The 18,555-nt window shown below is 46.4% G+C and overlaps 1 protein-coding gene across 2 annotated transcripts in view; it reads right to left on the bottom strand.

Annotated features, from left to right (window-relative positions):
• The window catches only part of Slc26a8 (solute carrier family 26 member 8), a 50,632-nt gene that overhangs the window by 19,311 nt on the left and 12,766 nt on the right, over positions 1-18,555 (bottom strand). For both annotated transcript variants that reach the window (XM_021150005.3, XM_085832907.1), the window contains exons 4-8: positions 14,457-14,573; positions 12,970-13,151; positions 7,863-8,027; positions 6,207-6,356; positions 3,894-3,976 (exon numbers count right to left, since the gene is read on the bottom strand). In XM_021150005.3, coding sequence (XP_021005664.1) covers positions 3,894-3,976; positions 6,207-6,356; positions 7,863-8,027; positions 12,970-13,151; positions 14,457-14,573 — 697 coding nt within the window. The remainder of the gene's footprint in view (positions 1-3,893; positions 3,977-6,206; positions 6,357-7,862; positions 8,028-12,969; positions 13,152-14,456; positions 14,574-18,555) is intronic.

The following is an 18,555-nucleotide window of genomic DNA, read 5'->3' as shown; positions in this document are numbered from 1 at the left end:
CAGCCTCTGCTTCCTGACACAGAATGCTGGGCCCAGGTGCTTCAAGCGCCTGCCACCCCGACCCCCTCCAGCGTGAGACGCTGGATGCTTGCAGTGTGAGCTAGAGGACAAGCTGGGTATAAACATTTGCCAGGAGGATCAGGAGTCAATGCCAGGCTTAAAGCTTTGGCTACCTAAGATCACATCTCAAAAACAAACTAAAAAAATAGCACAATAAAAACAGAGCTGGAGAGATGGCTCAGTGGTTAAGAGCACTGACTGCTCTTCCAGAGGTCCTGAGTTCAAATCCCAGCAACCACATGGTGGCTCACAACCACCTGTAATGAGATCTGACTCCCTCTTCTGGGGTGTCTGAAGACAGCTACAGTGTACTCACATATAATAAATAAATAAATCTTTAAGGAAAACAACAACAACAAAAACCCCACCAGAGTTATAGTTAAGAACCTGCCCACAGTGGTACCTTCAGGCCTATATAACTTCACTGGTGGATTCAAGTACATAAGGAAGAAATTAGGCCAGTTTTCTAGAAACATCCTGAAACTGAAGGTTCTAAGGAAAAGACCACCCCAGGCCAAGGTTTCTCATAACTAAAACAGAAGAGATCTGATAAAGGTGCACGGTGAATGTATCAGCACTGCACTGGCTTCCTCTCAGGACTTAACCTTCAAATGTCACGCACTCACGCACGGTAGGAGGAGACCAAAAAGGAAAGGAAATGCTGATGGTTTGGGAGGGAGCATCTATAAATATATCCTATCTGTAAGATGTCTTATATATATATCTTCATGCTAACACAATCCTTTAAAGCTATTTCAGGAGTATGCTCCATGTTTCATTCATTTGGATAACTTTCTAAGTCTTGGGAATGTCTTCTAAGGTTTTTACAGATTGCTGTTTGCAATTCCTATCTTTCAAATTCCACTTCTACTTCCCCATCATCAACCATGTGTGCCTGTGTGTGTCTTTATGTGTATGTATGTGTGTGTAGTGTGTACCAGTGTGTATGTACAAGTATGTATATGTATGTGTAGTGTGGATGTGTGTGTAGTGTGTACCAGTGTGTATGTACAAGTGTGTATATGTATGTGTAGTGTGGATGTGTGTGTGTGCATGTGGTGTGGCTATATATTTGTATGTGATGTGTGTGTCTATTTGTGCAAGTGTATATGCTTATGTATATATGTGCATTGTGTGTACATGTATATATGTATCTGTCTATATTGTATGTGTGTGTACATGTGTCTGTGTATGTGCATATGTGTATGTGTATATGTGTCGTGTATGTGTGTGTTCAAAATGCTTGTTTTCTTTTTTTTTTTTTTTTTTTTTTTTTTGGTTTTTCGAGACAGGGTTTCTCTGTGTAGCCCTGGCTGTCCTGGAACTCACTCTGTAGACCAGGCTGGCCTCGAACTCAGAAATCCACCTGCCTCTGCCTCCCAAGTGCTGGGATTAAAGGTGTGCGCCACCACGCCTGGCTTTTTTTTTTTAATTTTTTTATTATTTTTTTATCATTTCACTAAACAGACAAATGCACATGACTCCATATTTGGATGCCATTCCAGAAAACAATAAAAAGATCCACAATGAGACCAGCTCTATACTAACACACGTAGGAATGCTGTTGTTGTGGTAGACTTTCCTATAGAGCAATTAATAGCTTAACTAGTTAAAGAGACAATAGCTTATCTAATTAAAACTTCCTCTTAGGGACTGGAGAGTTTGCTCAGTGGATAAGGACACTGACCGCTCTTCCAGAGGTCCTGAGTCCAATCCTAGCAACCACATGGTGGCTCACAACCATCTGTAATGGGATCTGATGCCCTCTTCTGCTGTGTCTGAAGAGAGCCACAGTGTACTCACATACATGAAAAAAGTAAATTCTTGGGAGGCAGAGGCAGGCAGATCTCTGTGAGTCTGAGGCCAGCCTGGTCTACAGAGGGAGTTCCAGGACAGCCAGGGCTACAAAGAGGAACCCTGTCTTGAAAGAGAGAGAGAGAGAGAGAGAGAGAGAGAGAGAGAGCACACACATTGTCACCAGACTTTCCCTTGTACCCTGCCCCCTACACACACATTGTATAGAGATGGTATCTGAGCATGTCTCTGTTATTGAATAGGCCCCCACACACACATTGTATAGAGATGGTATCTGATCACATCTCTGCTATTAAATAGAATGCCAGATGCATTCGGCTCTCACTGCATTTCACAGGAAACAGTTAGGATACAGGCACGGTCAACATGATCATATCAAACAGCCCCCCCTGTTATCTTGGAGCTCAGCCAACATCCCCAAGGCTTTGGGACTCCCCTGTGTGCAGTGTGGAGTCATTAGCAGTATTCTTCAGAAGTCTGCTTGTGGGTTATGACACTGCTGTCTAGTCCTTTCTAATTAAATTCAAAATTGGCAGCTGTCCGGCTGTAGCAGGAGTCATGAGACAGATGAAACCGAATGCAGAGGAACCGAGAGTTCCTCAGAGCTGCCTCTCAAAGATAACCTACCCAATTAAGAGGAAAATGGTGTTCAATGGCAGAGTGCTTGCTTAACCTGCATGAGGCCCTAGCTTCAATCCCAGCACAATCTAAAGACGAAGAAAAAGAGGGAGAGGGATGGGGGAGCAGCTGAAACCCACAATCAAGTGGGCAACAGCAAAGCAACAGTTCTCTTCTGAACACTGAATCCTGTGTTTCCTAGCAGGGACACTAGAAAACAATCTCTCATCCCATCTCTTTGTTGTTTTACTTGTGGGGAGGGTATCTCATTCAGCCCAGGCTAGCCTCATGATTGATATGTAGCCAAGGCTAGCCTTTTAACTCCTGATCCTCTTGCTTCCACCCCAAAATGCTGGGATTACATGTGGGCACTACATGCCTGGCCTTGTTATTCTGCTCTTGAAAGTTAACCAGAAAAGGGGGGGTGCTCTGTGAGACCCATAATACCTACAGAAAAAAAGAATCAAGTCTCTGGTGTTGTGGGTACTCAGCAGATGTCTGACAAGCTGGCAGGCTCGTGTGAGGAAGTGACAGAGGGTGAGTGTCATGGTTTTTATACTCTTGGACCAGGGAGTGGCACCATTTGGAGGTGTGGCCTTGTTGGAATAGGTGTGACCTGCTTGGAATAAGTGTGTCACTGTGGGTGTGGGCTTAAGACCCTCACCCTAGGTGCCTGGGAAGTCAGTCTTCCACTAGCAGCCTTTGGACGAAGACGTAGAACTCTCCTCAGCTCTGCCTGCGCCATGCCTGCCTAGATGCTGCCATGCTCCCACCTTGATAATGGACTGAACCTCTGAAACTGTAAGCCAGCCCCAATTAAATGTTGTTTTTTTATAAGATTTGCCTTGGTCATGGTGTCTGTTCACAGCAGTAAAACCCTAACTAGTACAGTGAATAAGGAAGAGACAAGGCGCTGTGGCGGCCGCTGCGTGATCACAAACCTCTGGGTTCTAGACTTGATCCTTTCCACAAATCTAGGAACTGGACCTGTGTTCTGAATAAACTTAGCAGTAGCCAAACAGTCCTAGAAAAGACTGTGAGCCAGGCTGTGTGGGGAGAGGCTGAGAGAGAACAACTGGTGGTCATGCAGGCACATGCCTGTCCCCCCCCAGCCCTGGGGAAGCCGAGCCAGGAGACTGAGGTTGAGCCACCTACAGCAAGACCCTGTTACAAAAATAAAGGAAAAACCGTTCTGAAAAGTGGAATGATGCCCCGTGGTGATGGAAACCTTTAATCCCAGCATCTGGGAGGCAGAGGAAGGTAGATCTCTGAGTTCAGGGCCAGCCTGGTCTACAGAGTGAGTCCAGGACAGTTAGAGCTGCACAGAGAAACCCTGTCTTGAAAAAGCAAAAGGCAAAACAAACCCAAAAGCAACCGAGAAGGGAAGTGTGACGGCTGACCTGTACGGAATCATGCTCATCAGCATCTTGCTGTTTTCTGTGGCCATGGTTATCTTGCTTGTAAGTAAGCTGAAGCCAAGAATCTGACAGGAGACAAAAGGAAACGAGTGAGATTAATACAGAGCGAGGGCTCAGAGGCTCTCACAGGACAGTAAATGAAATGAGGGCCGTCCTGACAAGAAAGGGAGCGGCTGTTTCCATTCTCCAAGCTCCTTTTGGCACTGGAACCAAAGCCATAGCTGCTATGGTCTCTGATACATGGTTGGGATCAGAGGGATGTGGGGGTGTGGGGGGTGATATCCAGGAGCCCACAGGACAGCTGGCCAATCAGAGCTCTAGGTTCAGTGAGAGTCTCTGTCTCCAAAGAACAAAGAGACAAAGAGGGGGACAGGGCTACAGAGAAGCTTAGGGTTTAAGAGCACCTGCCTGTTCTAGAGGACCCAAGTTCAGTTCCCAGCACCCACATCAGGTGGCTGCTCCAGGGGACCCAAATCCTCCTCTGGCCTCTGAAGGCCTCTACATTCATATGTACATAATCCTGACATGCCTACATACGCAGAGGATTTCTGAAAATCCTGGGTCCCACCTACCAGCACCAGCTCCACGGGGAACTCAATAGGGTACAAAAGAAAAGTCAAGGTAGAGAGCTACAGAGGAGGAGACCTGATGTCTGCCTCTGGTCTCGACAGGTACCCACATGGGCAAGCTCTCTCTAACATACATGTGTACACACAGCCACACCATACACAATACATGTGTAAAAAGTAAACATTTGGGTAGAGACCACTGGTACAGCCCAGTGACTACATTTAGTAATAGTTTACTGCAGACTTGGAAACTGGGAAAGCGATAGATCTTAAATGTTCACAATGAAAAGATAATCACGGAGCTATGTGTCTGTGGGCTGACCAAGGGCTTTGTATCTGCAATCCCAGAATTTGTGGGTAGGTTGAGAGTTAGAGGCCAGCTTGAGCTGTCTAGTGAGACTCTGTTTCAAAACTAAACCAAAACAAAGGAACAAAAAAAGATATTCCTGTGTGGTAACAGGTGTTGACTAGCTTAATGGAATATAACTATGACATGCCAAAGATCTCCTTGTGCAAGCAAATATATAACATCCCAATTGTCAAGCTTACTTGAGCAAACCCCAAATTTTTATAAAACAAAAACATATGACTGGCCGGGCAGTGGTGGCGCACGCCTTTAATCCCAGTACTTGGGAGGCAGGGGTAGGCGGATTTCTGAGTTCAAGACCAACCTGGTCTACAAAGTGAGTTCCACAACAGCCAGGGCTACACAGAGAAACCCTGTCTTGAAAAACAAAAACAAACAAACAAAAAAACCAAACAAACCCATATGACTGACTTAGCAAGTCAAACATTTGCTGAGTGCTAGGCTAACAACCTGAATCTGACCCCTGGACCCACAGAGGAAGGAGAGGGTCAACCTCACCAAATTCTTCCCTGACTTTCACATGTATACTGTAGAACTCACACTTCTGTCTGTGGCATACACATATGAATAATAAGTTAAATTTTAAAATAAAATAAAAACAAAAGCATTTCATAGTCACATGACTGAAGCGCCACTACTTAAGAAGCAAAGGCAGGAGGATTGTCATGAATTTGAGGACAGTCTGGGCTACATAGTGAGACTCCATCTTAAAATACCAGTGAGAGAGAGACAGAGAGAGAGACAGAGAGACAGAGACACACAGAATTTTACCAAATAGTTTAATTGGTAATACTGTATTCAAGGAACTGGAGAGCGGGCTCAGTGGGTAAGAGCACTGCTGATCTTGCAGAGGACCTGGGTTCAATTCCCAGCACCCATGTGGCAGCTCAAGGCCATCTGTAACTCTGTTTCCAGGGGATCTGAGCTCTTCTGACTCCTTGGGTACTAGGCATGCATGTGGTATCTTACATACATGCAAGAAAATACCATTCACATGAAATTAAATAAGTCTGTAACACAAACATTCTATCAGCTTTGATCTGATTCCTTGCTTCCTTACAGCTCTATTTTAAGAGGCTTACGTTATTTTTGGTCACATGCTTCTGTGCATGCCATGTGTGTGGAGGTGTTGTCCGTGGAGCCAGGGAAGGGCAGCTGACGCCTCAGCTGATGCTGGGTTATGAGCTCCAAGGTAGGTCCTGGGAACTGAACTCAGATCCTCTGGAAGTAGCAACCACATCCCCCAAGACAGAGTCCCTGGCTGTCCTGGCACGCTGTAGACCAGGCAGGCCTCTGCCTTCCATGTGCTACCCTCAGCACTTGTACAGTGCCCTCTCTGCCGTCCTGGGTCCCACCTACCAGCACCAGCTCCATGGGGAACTCGATAGGGTAGCGGTTGAAGGAGATGCGGATGCACTTGTTGATTCTCAGAGCCACCACAGAGGTGATGAACAGCAGGATGCTGGTAGAGTTCGCTCTGGGGAGAGCTATGCAGTAGTTAATTATGTTCTGAAAGAAGAAAACATTGCAGAGGCTTCCTGAGGGATGTCACAGCGGCTGAAATCTAGAATAGGACATTCTTCTCAGATTAAAGAGTGAAGAAGAGCTTCAGGCCCAACTGCATCCCAACTGGACTCCACTAGAACACTGAGGGCAGGTGTGAGGGCCATGCGTGAGGGGCGTGTGGTTTTTATTCATATTACGCATCAAACCTAGGGTCTCACTCATGTTAGGAAAGTGCTCTTCCACTGAACGACATCCCCAGCCCTTTTCTAGTTTTTTCTTTTGAAACAAGCTCTCATTAAGTTGCTCAGGCTGTGTCTGTAGCTTCCATTCCCCTACCTGGGCGGCCTTGTCTGGTCTCAGTGAGGATGTGCCTAGCCCTGCAGTCTTGCTGTGCTACAGTGAGGGGGTACCTGGGGGGTGGGGGGACTTCACCCTCTCGAAAGGGAAGGGATGGGGAGGCTATGTGAGGAGTGGCTGGGAGGAGGGGCCAGTGATCAGGATGATGAATGAGGGAAAAAGTTGCCTGGGCTGGCCTTGAGCTCATCTTATAGCCCAAGCAGGCTTTGAACCTGAGATCTTCCTGCTTCAGCCTCCCAAGTGGGTTAGATTACCAGCATGAGTCACCAAACTTGGCTTAATATGTTTTGTTTTTTAAATAAGGCAGTAATGTTGAATAAGGAGAGAATATACCCTATATGTTTTATTGTAAGAGAAAGGACCCAAGAATCTGTTATGGGGGTTGGAGGTTGAAACAGTCTCCTATATAGTCCCGGAACTCACTCTATATAAAACAGACTGGCCTCAAAATTCCCGATTCACTTGCCTTGCCCCTGAGGTAAGGGTCCGTCTTACTTACTGTCTACTCTTCCTTCCAGGCCACACATGTCCTTTAGTGAACTTCTGTTGCATTTTTGCATTCAGAGGCTATTACACCCTCTGTATATTTAGGACACAAGCTTGCTATCTGGCATGTGATAGGGAGAATTATGAAATAGTAACTTTATAACCAAATTTAATTTAGTATGTGTGTGTATACACAACTTTTGGGAGTCCATTCCCTCCTAGCAGGCAGGCTACAGGGATGGGGCTTATTGTAGCACACATGTTGGCAGTCAACTTCACTAGCTGAGCCATGGCACTGGCTCTGTTTCTAAGTTTTTGTTTGTTTTGTTTTGTTTTTGTTTCAGACAGGATTTCTCTGTGTAGCCCTGGCTGTCCTGGAACTCACTGGCCTCGAACTCCTGAGTGCTGGGATTTAAATTTGGCTCCATGACCAGATTTTAATGTAAGCCGTCTAGTTTAAAAGGCTAAACTGAAGTGATTATTACATCTGAGCACAAGCTCCAACTGGCTCCTGCAGTTGACTAAGACCCTACATTTATAGGAGATGGAGTTCCTTCTAGGCCCTCTTATCCTTCTGCAACAGGGAGAATTGTGTCCACTTGGGCCCACTTTTCTTTGAAGGCCAGAGGAGTGTGTAAACTCTGGGAGAGGCTTGAGGTTACTCACATAGATGAAGGAGATGGGCCCAGCATGGAAACTGACCATAATCCCCAAGATGCATGTCATCTGGGCCAGTATGATGTGCAGGGCCACAGCTGCTAGATAAGCGCTGGTTGCAGCCTCTGGAATATATGTGGCCATGAAGCCCATGCCCAACACACCCATTGACAGCTGTGGGGGGTTGGGAAGAAAAGAAAAAACAAAGAGGTGGGGCATTATGTTGGCTAGCTTTATGTCAGCTTGACACAGGCTCCAGTCATTTGAGAGACGGGAGCCTCAATTGAGAAAATGACTCCATAAGATCAGGTTGTAGGCAAGTCTGTAGGGCATTTTCTTAGTTAATGATTGATAGGGGAGGGCCCAGGTCACTGTGGATGGTGCCACCCCTTGGATGGTGGTGCTGAGTTCTATAGGAAAGCAGGCTAAGCAAGCCATGAGGAGCAAGCCAGTAAGCAGCACCCCTCCATGGCCTCTGCATCAGCTCCTGCCCCCAGGTTTCTGCTCTGCTTGAGTTCCTGCCTTTCACTGCTTTTAATGATGAATATGGGACTGTGAGTGAAATAAACCCTTCCCTTCCAAAGTTACATCTGTCATGGTATTTTATCATTTTATCATTGTTGGGGTCTCAGTCTCAGTCAATCAGGGCTGGGTTTTTTTTTTTTTTTTTTTTTTGTCTTTTTTTTTTTTTTCTGGGACAGAGTTTCTCTGTGTAGCCCTGGCTGTCCTGGAACTTACTCTGTAGACCAGGCTGGCCTTGAACTCAGAAATCTGCCTACCTCTGCCTCCCAAGTGCTAGGATTAAAGGCATTCGCCACCACTGCCCTGCTAAATTAGTTTGTCTTTTTTTTTTTTTTTTTTTTGAGACAAGGTTTCTCTGTATTGGGCTGTTTTTTTCAATGCACACCCCAAGATTGATCAATCAAGGATGTCGTTCAGACTCAGGAGCTGAACTGAAATGTCCAAGTAGAATCCTATAGAGCTTTTTTCAGCCTGAAATCTATAAACATCTATGTCAAGTTAGATCTACCGAACAGGATTTAGGGCTGGGGACATCCTTAGGACCAGGTCTTTGCTGTACATTTATCCTGCTCTCAGTGGTTGGAGTGTTCACGTCTTAACTTGCCAACCAGGATGTAAATGTCAGCTTGGTAAGTAGGATGTCAACTCCAAGGGAGGTCTGGGATCTTAAACTTTACTTAACCCCTACTCAAAATTGAAGTTTTACTCCAAATGGCTTATGCTGGTGCAGGTGTCTCTCTTGTTGGGGCCCATCCCTGGGCAGCCTATCACATATACACAGGTGCAGAAAGTGCTACCCGGCCGTTGGCTCAGGTTCAAGCTTATTGTAGCTAAAAGTACTAACTGACTTTAATTGTGATTGGTTTCCAAGAACACCAAAGACCAGAACACAACAGAATATGCAATCACCAGGGCCTGAGAAATTTCCCTAGTAACAGCACATGAAAAAAATGCCTTATAACATTAGTAACAGCACAGGATGCCCGGCTAGTCAGGCAACAGTTACCTAGGCCTTAACAGTCCCAGCAGTAGTAACCCTAGGTCAGCAATCGCACCTCACAGCCTCTGCTCAAAAAAGATCCCCAAGCACAAGGTCAGAGGCACCGAGACCATCTTCCCAGGCTCTCTTCCCCAGGGAACTGGGCTCCTTGGGTGCTGAGTCAGAAGCTCCCAACATGCCCCAGCGCACATCTGCCTTTCTCTTCTGAAACACCAGCAGCTATGAGGTGCTTCACTCTCAGTCCTCTAGATGGACACAGAGGAAACAGCCGCACAAGGCTGAAGGGGATACATAAGGCTCAGTTTGAGTTGGAGCCCTTCCCATCACAGTGGAAAAGACAACGTGGAGGAGCTAAGATGCAGAATGTGGTGTGACGGTGCCCACCTGCAGCTCCAACATGCAGGAGGACCAGGAGTTCAAGATCATCTCTGATTACATAGTGGGTTTAAGAGTAGCCCAGGCCACGTGAGACCCTTAACAACCTCGTATGCAAACAAATGCCACACCAGTCTTCCTGGCCTCATGACTCCCGTGTACTAAGAGTGATGCAAGAACCACCAGGTGGTGGTGGCGCACGCCTTTAATCCCAGCACTGAGAGGCAGAGGCAGGCTGATCTTTGAGTTTGAGGCCAGCCTGGTCTACAAAGGTTACAGGACATCCAAGGCTATACAGAAAAACCTTGTTTCAAAAAACAAAACAAAGAGAAACCCTGTCTCATAAACCAAAAGAAGGAGGAGGAGGAGGAAGAGGAAGGGGAAGAGGAAGAGGTGAAGAAGAAAAAGATGAAGACAATGAAGATGATGAAGACAAAGACGACAAAGAGGATGAAGATGAAGACTATGATGAAGATGATGAAGATAAAGAAGATGAAAAAGGCTGTGAAGATGAAGACTAAGATGAAGAAGATGAAGACAAAGACGACAAAGATGAAGATGTGAAGATGATGAAGACCAAGATAAAGACAAAGAAGACAAAGATGAAGAAAACAAAGAAGATGTTGAAGATAGAGAAAAAAGACAAGACAAAGAAGGAGGAGGAGGAGGGAAGGAAGGAATAAAAGAAAGAAAGAAAGATAGATTCAATGTGGCAGGCAGAGGCATTTGGATCTCTGTGAGTTCAAGGCCAGCTTGTTCTATGTATGGAGTTCCAAGACAGAGACCTTGTGATTCTGTGGAACTTTAAGTCTTTGGCATACCACTGAGTCATCTTTCCAGTCCAAATCTCCCTCTCTGTACTTTACATTTTTCAAAAGACACTTTGTGTGTGTATCTGTGTGTGTATGCACCCAAGCATACACCGGGTTGAGGAAGCCAGAAGAAGGTGTCAGAACCCGGGAACTGGAATCACAGCTGGCTGAGAGCTGCCTGCCAAGGGTGCTGGGAACTGAACTCTTAGCCTCTGCGAGAACAGCAGAACTTTTATCTGCTGAGCACCTCCTGTACTTTCAGGGTTTTTTGATTTTTTTGTTTGTTTGTTATTTTGTTTTGTTTTTTTTGTTTTTGGTTTTTCGGGACAGGTTTTCTCTGTATAGCCCTGGCTGTCCTGGAACTCACTTTGTAGACCAGGCTGGCCTCGAACTCAGAAATCTGCCTGCCTCTGCCTCCTGAGTGCTGGGATTAAAGGCGTGTGCCACCACGCCCGGTTAAGTACTTTCAGTTTTGAAGTAGGGTCTTTCTAGGTTTCTCAGTTTGCCTTTGAACTTACTCTGTAGGCTGCGTAGGCCTTGGGCTGTGTACCATGTATGTGCCTAGTGCCTGATGTGGGCAGAAGTGGGCTTCAGTTCTCCTGGAGCTAGAGATACACATGGCTGGGAGCCGCCATGTGGGTGCTGGCAATTGAACCTGGATCTTCTGCAAGAGCAGCCAGTACTCTCAGCAGCTGAGCCACCTCTCCAGTCTCTGCACTGATTTTGTTTGATGTGTATTTAAGGTGTGGTTCTGTGTGTGTGCAATGGATGCAGGTGGCTTGTAGCCATGGAGCATACAAGAGGACATGATCCCACGAAAATGGTGTCACAGGCATCAGTGAGTGGTGTCACGGGCTGGGTCTCCGTCACTCTCATTATTTCGCTGCCAAGGTGCTCTTGTGTACACAGAACCAGGCCCTCTGGTTACGGTTCATGGGCTGCCTGTGCTCATTCATAAGCCCCTCTTTTCCACTGGCATTTCCAAGAAGAAACCTGCTGTTGTTTGAGGTGCTTTCCCTTTGTAGGGAAAATGCTTTTCTTTCCTGCTTAAGAGATATTTTCTCCTCCTTGCCTTTCATTTTCCTAAGTTTATCATTTATCTCCATGTGGGTTTTTACTGTTTTTCTACTTAGAGTTTTGTCAGCCTGTGAAATCTGCACATTTGTGTATACTAATGTGGGGGTATATAGTTATCATTTTATAAAATACTTCAATTAGGTCCTCATTTATTCATATAAAGTCTCATTATGTGACCCAGGCTGGTCTCAAACTCTTGGCCTCAGGTTATCCTCCTGTCTTGGTCTCCCTAGTAGCTAGGACCAGAGACATGTGGCCCTCTGAGAGGGATGTTAAGGTGCCAGCCTATTTTGTACACAGTGATTACCTCCATGACGCTTACAATGTAGTAGGCTCTTGCTGAGTATTCCACGTCAAGTTTGTCATTTAATCCCCTCAGGAGCACTATTTCCACCTTATACACTGAGAGCTGAGACTCACTGACATATAACCATTTCCCTCTGCGCTCAGCCCGTAGGGGTTAGCGCCATCCATGGGGGCAGCTTGTCCTTTGTGGACTCGCAGGAGAGCCTGCTGAGAGATCCTAGGGATCAGTGAGAATCAGTTGAGAGGACAGGGAAGTCAGCCTGAGAGAAGGGCTTGGGTGTGGTAGGGGAGCTTGAGGAGGTCAGCTCTCAAAGGATGCTAAGGACACCACTGAGAAAATGTGGAGCTTTGTGAGCTGCTGTATTCCTGTCCTCTCATTATTGCAGGATCTAACACTACCCAGGCTCTCTGATGCTTATCAAGCCCAAGCTCAGCTTGTGAGGCCACAAGTCTTTCACCTTCTTGTCCAAAGACCAGAAAAGGTGGTTTTGTTTGATTGGTGTTTTTGTTTTTGTTTTTCTGAGACAGGGTTTCTCTGTGTAGCCCCAGCTGTCCTGGAACTCACTCTGTAGACCAGGCTGGCCTCCAACTCAGAAATCCATCTGCCTCTGCCTCCCAAGTGCTGGGATTAAAGGCATGCACACCACCCCTTGGCTTGAATAAATGATTTTTGGAAGGCAAAATTGAGGAATGGAAGAAGGGCTGATGAGGAAGCTCAGAGGTGAATTCTAAGTCAGTGCTCAGAGAGGAACCTATGCCCAGTCCAGACCCATCAGCTGCAGGAGGGGCCTCTTCCATCTGTTGCCAGTTCTTGGGGCAGGAGTGGGCAGATGGCTCCTTGCCTGCCTATACCCAGCAAAGCAGCAGCAGAGAGCCGAAAGCAGGCGTGGCTGCCCCCATGGCACATCCTTCTTGCGGGCTGTCTTCTAAATCTTCCACAGCCTTCCCAAACAGTGCCTGCCATCAGTTGGGGACCTGGCGTTCACTCACAGGAGTCAAAGCAATTCAGAGGCTCAGTTCCTACCTGAATAATCCCAGTCAGGAAAGTTGTAGATGCCACCATACTTAAGGATCTGTTGTAGTTCAAGTAGAATGTGGGGACAGAGAAGTCATCTTTGACAAAAGTTCCCAAGATCAGGTGACCATTGTTGAAGGGTCTATCCTTCAGGACATTGATCATCAGAGCACTCACAAGGACGAAGGGGCCTAGGAGGAAGTGCAGGAAACAGATGTCAAGTTTAGACAACCAAAGCAGTCTTCTGCTCTATTCTTATGAGTACTATCACTATTAGTATTACATTACCCAAGTCATCACTGAGAAGGAAGAGAAAGGAGCGACAAGAACGGGGTATCACAGAACTCAGAGCTGGTAGGTCAGGGGTCCCACCCCTGTGGGCACAGAGGCTGACACTCATGCACAGATGGCCTGGAGATTACTGTCAGGCTTAGCCACTGTGCCTGCACTTAGACTCTAAGTTACAAGAGGGAGGCAGCCAGGTGTGGTCTATATGGCAAGTTCCAGGCCAGCCAGAGCTGCACAGTGAGACTCTGCTCCTCCCAAAAGAGGGAAGGTGGTGAAAGTGCCATCAGAACATCGGAAGACGATTACACCGAATGCTTGTTCCAGCCTAGCCAAGTGTATGGTGAGACGCGAGTGGCCTTGAGCAGTGTTTCCTTTTGTCCTCCTGTAACAGGCACACAGGAACAAAGGTGAACCCTCTCCATGAGGCCCCCATCCACATTATCAACAGTGTTCCAGCATGACTGTGAGGCTCCCTAGGAATTCGGCTGGCCTCGAACTCAGAAATCCGCCTGCCTCTGCCTCCCGAGTGCTGGGATTAAAGGCATGCGCCACCACGCCCGACTTATATGTGGTTTTGTATGTGCATATATATACATGTTTGTCTGTGTGTAAGCATGTACTTGTGTGTTTGTGTGAGCTGCTTTGCTCCACCATGCACTTTAGATCATGCACTTTAGATCTGTGCCTTGAGACAGGCACAGAAACAATGGATACAAGTGACATGGACTGAAACCTCAAATACCATGTGTGATGGTTTGTATATGCTTGGCCCAAGGAGTGGCCAAGGTGTGGCACTGTTGGAGTAGGTGTGGCATTGTGGGTGTGAGCTTTAAGACCCTCGTTCTAGCTGCCTGGAAGCCAGTCTTCCTAGCAGCCTTCAGATGAAGATGTAGAATTCTCAGTTCCTCTTGTGCCATGCCTGCCTGGATGCTGCCAGGTTCCTGCCTGGATGATAATGAACTGAACCTGTGAACCTGTAAACCAGCCCCAGTTAACTGTTGTCCTTATGAGAGTTGCCTTGGTCATGGTGTCTGTTCACATGGTGTCTGTTCGCAGTAACACCCTAACTGAGACACCACCGTAAGCTTTCCTCATTTAGGCTGATGGTCTGGGCATTTCCTTACGATGACTGAAAGCTGCCTGGCACTGACTGCTAACAAGTGATAAGGATGACTCATCTGGCTCCCATGGTTCCAGACTGAACTTACCGATGGACATTTGATGACATGATCCAAAAATGACGTAAATGACTGAAGAGCAGAAGGCGGCATAAGTGACGTTGAGGGGAGGAATCAGCTGCCTTGTCAGTAAACTAAGTGTCAGGCCTGAAAAGCAAAAATCACTTAATTAAGCAAGGACGATTTGGCTTTAAAAGTTACCTTAAAGGAGCACTGCTAAGAGTGCTCAGGCATATGTAGAGACTCCTGGCTTCCAAAGTGTTTTTGTGTTTTAGCTTTGGTTTAAGATGGAGATGCAGATAACCCCGGCTGGTTTCAGACTCACTGTGTATCTGAGAGGGACTCTGACCTCTGACCTTCCCATCTCCACTTCCTGACTGCTGAGATTACAGGAGTTGGCCAGTGTGCTGGTTTATGAGTGCTAGAAACTGAGCCCAGGGCTTGTGAAAGAAGCCTAGCTCTACACCGTAGCTCTCTGACAGACTCACAGACAGGGAAAGGACACAATGCAGCTGTGGGGTCTCTAGCTCCAGATCTTCAAATCGTGCTTATTGCCGTGCAGTCTAAAAGGCCTGAGGACAGACAGACGGGCAAGCAGTGCAGAACATGTGCTGTTCTTTCAGAGGACATAGGTTGGTTCCTAGCACCAATGTTTGGTGGCAGACATCCACCTTTGACTCCAGTTCCAGGGAATTGAATGTCTCTGGCCTGTAAGGGCACCTGCACTAACATGTACCTTTTCACATATACATACACAGACACACACAGACACACCCCCACACACGTACATAAATGAAAGTAATAAAAATAAAATAGGTAACCCTGGGATCTTCTAGGGCCCAAAAGCAAAGCAGGGCAGAATCATTTAACTTCAGGTTGCCAGATGCAGTTTGTCTTCTATATGCTAACTACCCCAATCTCTTTTCTTTTTTCTTTTTTAATATTTATTTATATTATGCATGTGAGTATACTGTCACTCTCTTCAGACACACCAGAAGAGGGCATCAGGTCCCATGACAGATGGTTGTGAGCCACCATGTGGTGCTGGGAATTGAACTCAGGACCTTTGGAAGAGCAGTCAGTGCTCTTAACTGCTAAGCCATTTCCCCAATCTCTTTTCTAAGTTAGTATTCCTTTATAAGGCCTTAAAACCTACTTCACCATGCTCAACCATTTACCTCTAAGCCCAGCACTAGGGAGGCACAGGCAGATGGATCTCTGTGAGTTCAAAGCCAGACTGTTCTATATAGTGAGTTCCAGGTCTCTATGTAGAGAGACTTTGTTTAAGAGAAAAACAAACAAACAAACAAACAAACAAACAAACAGAAAAACCTACCAAAATACTTACTTATTATTATGGGGTATGTGTCCATGTGTATCTGCATGTGTGTGCCATAACATGTATGTGTGTGTAGGTCAGAGCACACCTTCATGGAGCTGGGTCTCTCCCTGAATCTCTCCATGGGTTGCCGTGAGCTCAGGTCAGGCAGCAGGTACTCTCCCACCTTACTGACTGAGCTATATCCCCAGCCCACCCCCCCTTTTTAAATCAAGGTTCTATAGATTACAAAAAGTAGAAACTATGCTTAAATTACTTTATGCTAAATAGTAAACTTATTATGAAGGTGCTAGGGATACTCAACCTCATCAGAAACTAGAATTAAACTAAAAAGGCATCCCGGTCTGTCATGGCCATTTCCTTCATTCTTGTCTCCAGGATTTCACAAGGCTCAGCCTCTGATTCCAGGAGAGGACGAAGCTATGGATGGACATTCTCACATGTCTCCTGGTCCACAGACATGCAAATTCCTCAAGATTACATATCCTTCATGAAAACTCCAGGGGTGTGCTCACTAGATCCTGGCAAACTGCCTGCCAGATAGATGTTCACTAGAGACTAGGGCTGAGGTAAGCATAGTGACTGGGCACTTCCCCAGTGTGCACAGGACCTGAGTTCAACCTCCTGCATGACTATGTGAGAACGCTAGGCTAGTTGGAACCCAGGAGTAATGAAGCCCAGTGTCTTCACATGGACATATTTCGTCTTTGGTTGGCTCTCTAGCCTGTTTCCCTGTAGACAGGGAAACATTAGAGCAGCAGTGCTGCCGGGGAGTACTGGTTGTGTGGTAAAAAGGAGGCCTGTTAGCACATCCATCTTCGGAGAGCGAGAGGCACACCTGGCTGTGGGGTTCTCTGAGCACAGGGACTCCCACACTTGATTGGTCATTAGTGGAGAAAGAACACTTCAGGGTGTTTTTAAGAGAGGTGCTGACTCCAGAAGCCCAGTGTCCAGTGACAGAGGAATAAACAAAGGAAGTGTGGGTACCTACAGTGGAGGCTTTTCAGCCATCAGGAGTCAAGCTGTGTCATCTGCAGGAAAATGGAGGTCATCAGAGGAAGTGAATTATTACTGTCTCAGAAACACAAATGTGAGCTGTCTACTCTCATGTGTGGTTTCTCGATCTTACATAGGCACATGAAATCATGTATGTACATATGACATGCAAGCACAAGGAGGGCAAGGGCAAAATGGAGGAGATGTGGGGTCACGGCCAATGGATGGTATGCACTTACATCAAATGTCAGTGTAACACAGTGCCACATACAATCACCACACACAATGAAAGGTTCAAGAGAGAAAGCTAAACTTCCTTTAAAAAGATATAGCTAGTACACAGTATGGAACCCTTAATAAATTCATATTCTCTCTCTCTCTCTCTCTCTCTCTCTGTGTGTGTGTGTGTGTTTAAAAAAAGGTGGGGCTGGAGTGAGATTACCAGGACACAAATCATGATGGAAGGTGAGAGCAGACTCCCTTAGTCATCCTCTGACCTCTATACACACAGAATGAATGAGTGAATGAATAAATAAATAAATAAATAAATATTAAGAAAGAAACAAAATTAGTCATACCTGATTGTACATACCTTTAATCTCAGCACTTGGGAGACAGAGGCAGGCAGATCTCTGAGATAGAGGCCAGTTTATATTATGGAACTCTGTCTTAAAAACAAAGAGTTATTGGTTCCTATTTAGAATAATTATTTTGTTTTTCAGATAAGCCCTCAAGTAGATAAGACGCCTTGAATGCTTATCTTCCTGCCCCCACCATTCTAGTGCCAGGATTGCAGGTGTACCCCACTGCTCCTGCTTGGAGAGGAGCTTTCTTTCTACCCCAGAGAGTCCCCCACCCCGCTCCCCTGTGACCTTGTACACCTGCATCTGAACTGGGAACTGGATAAGAGCTGTGGCTGTTCTCTAGCACTCAAAGTCCCCTAAGGAAAACTAGCATTTCTTGAGATATACTCTCCACAGGAGTAGTGAAACCACCACCGAGGCAAAAAATGACCAGGAGTGGGGACTGCAAATTCCATGGAAAGTGTTCCTGGGTCTCAATTCAACCAGATCTTTTGGAACCACCCGGAGGAGTAAAAAAAAAAACCTGGGGAGTAGAGGCTGGCAAGATGGCTCAGTGGTTAAGACTGCTCTTCCAGAGGTCCTGAGTTCAAGTCCCAGCAACCACATGGGTTGGCTCTCAATCATCTGTACAGCTACAGTGTACTCATATACATAAAATAAATAAATATATCTTAAAAAAGATAAAACCAAACAAACCCAGGCAGTGGTGGCACATGCCTTTAATCCCAGCACTTGGGTGTAACCTTCCCTCAGCCAGAAGCTGGCTGAGCCAGAACTTGACTTTGCTGCCACTAAGGAGATCACCTAGGGTGGAGCCTTCCTCCCTAGATCACTCTATTGTTCTGCCACTGCCACTGTTCCTCTTCAAGATACTGCTACCTTCTGAGAGGCCCCAGAGCTATTCTGGAGACTACAGAGACTACGCCCTATCCTACACGTCATCACCTGCAGCTGGTTCCAGGCTCCAAGGATGAATTGGCAGGAATGGGCCTCCCCCCACCCCTTTATAAGTGCATTCATCATTAAACATTTGAGCCTTGATCAGTACATTGTCTTGGCTCCATTTCTCTCTTGTCCGCCTAGTTTCCCTTTCTTTCAGCGCCGGCCTGCCACTCAGGTGTACCCCATCCATGTGAGCCACTGGATGGCTCACAACACTTGGGAGACAGAGGTAGGCGGATTTCTGAGTTTAAGGCCAGCCTGGTCTATG

This window comes from Mus caroli, unplaced genomic scaffold (genome assembly GCF_978045245.1).
Source record: "Mus caroli unplaced genomic scaffold, Mus_caroli_1 scaffold_18, whole genome shotgun sequence".
Taxonomy (NCBI): domain Eukaryota; kingdom Metazoa; phylum Chordata; class Mammalia; order Rodentia; family Muridae; genus Mus; species Mus caroli.
This window is presented reverse-complemented; position numbering and strand designations above follow the sequence as displayed.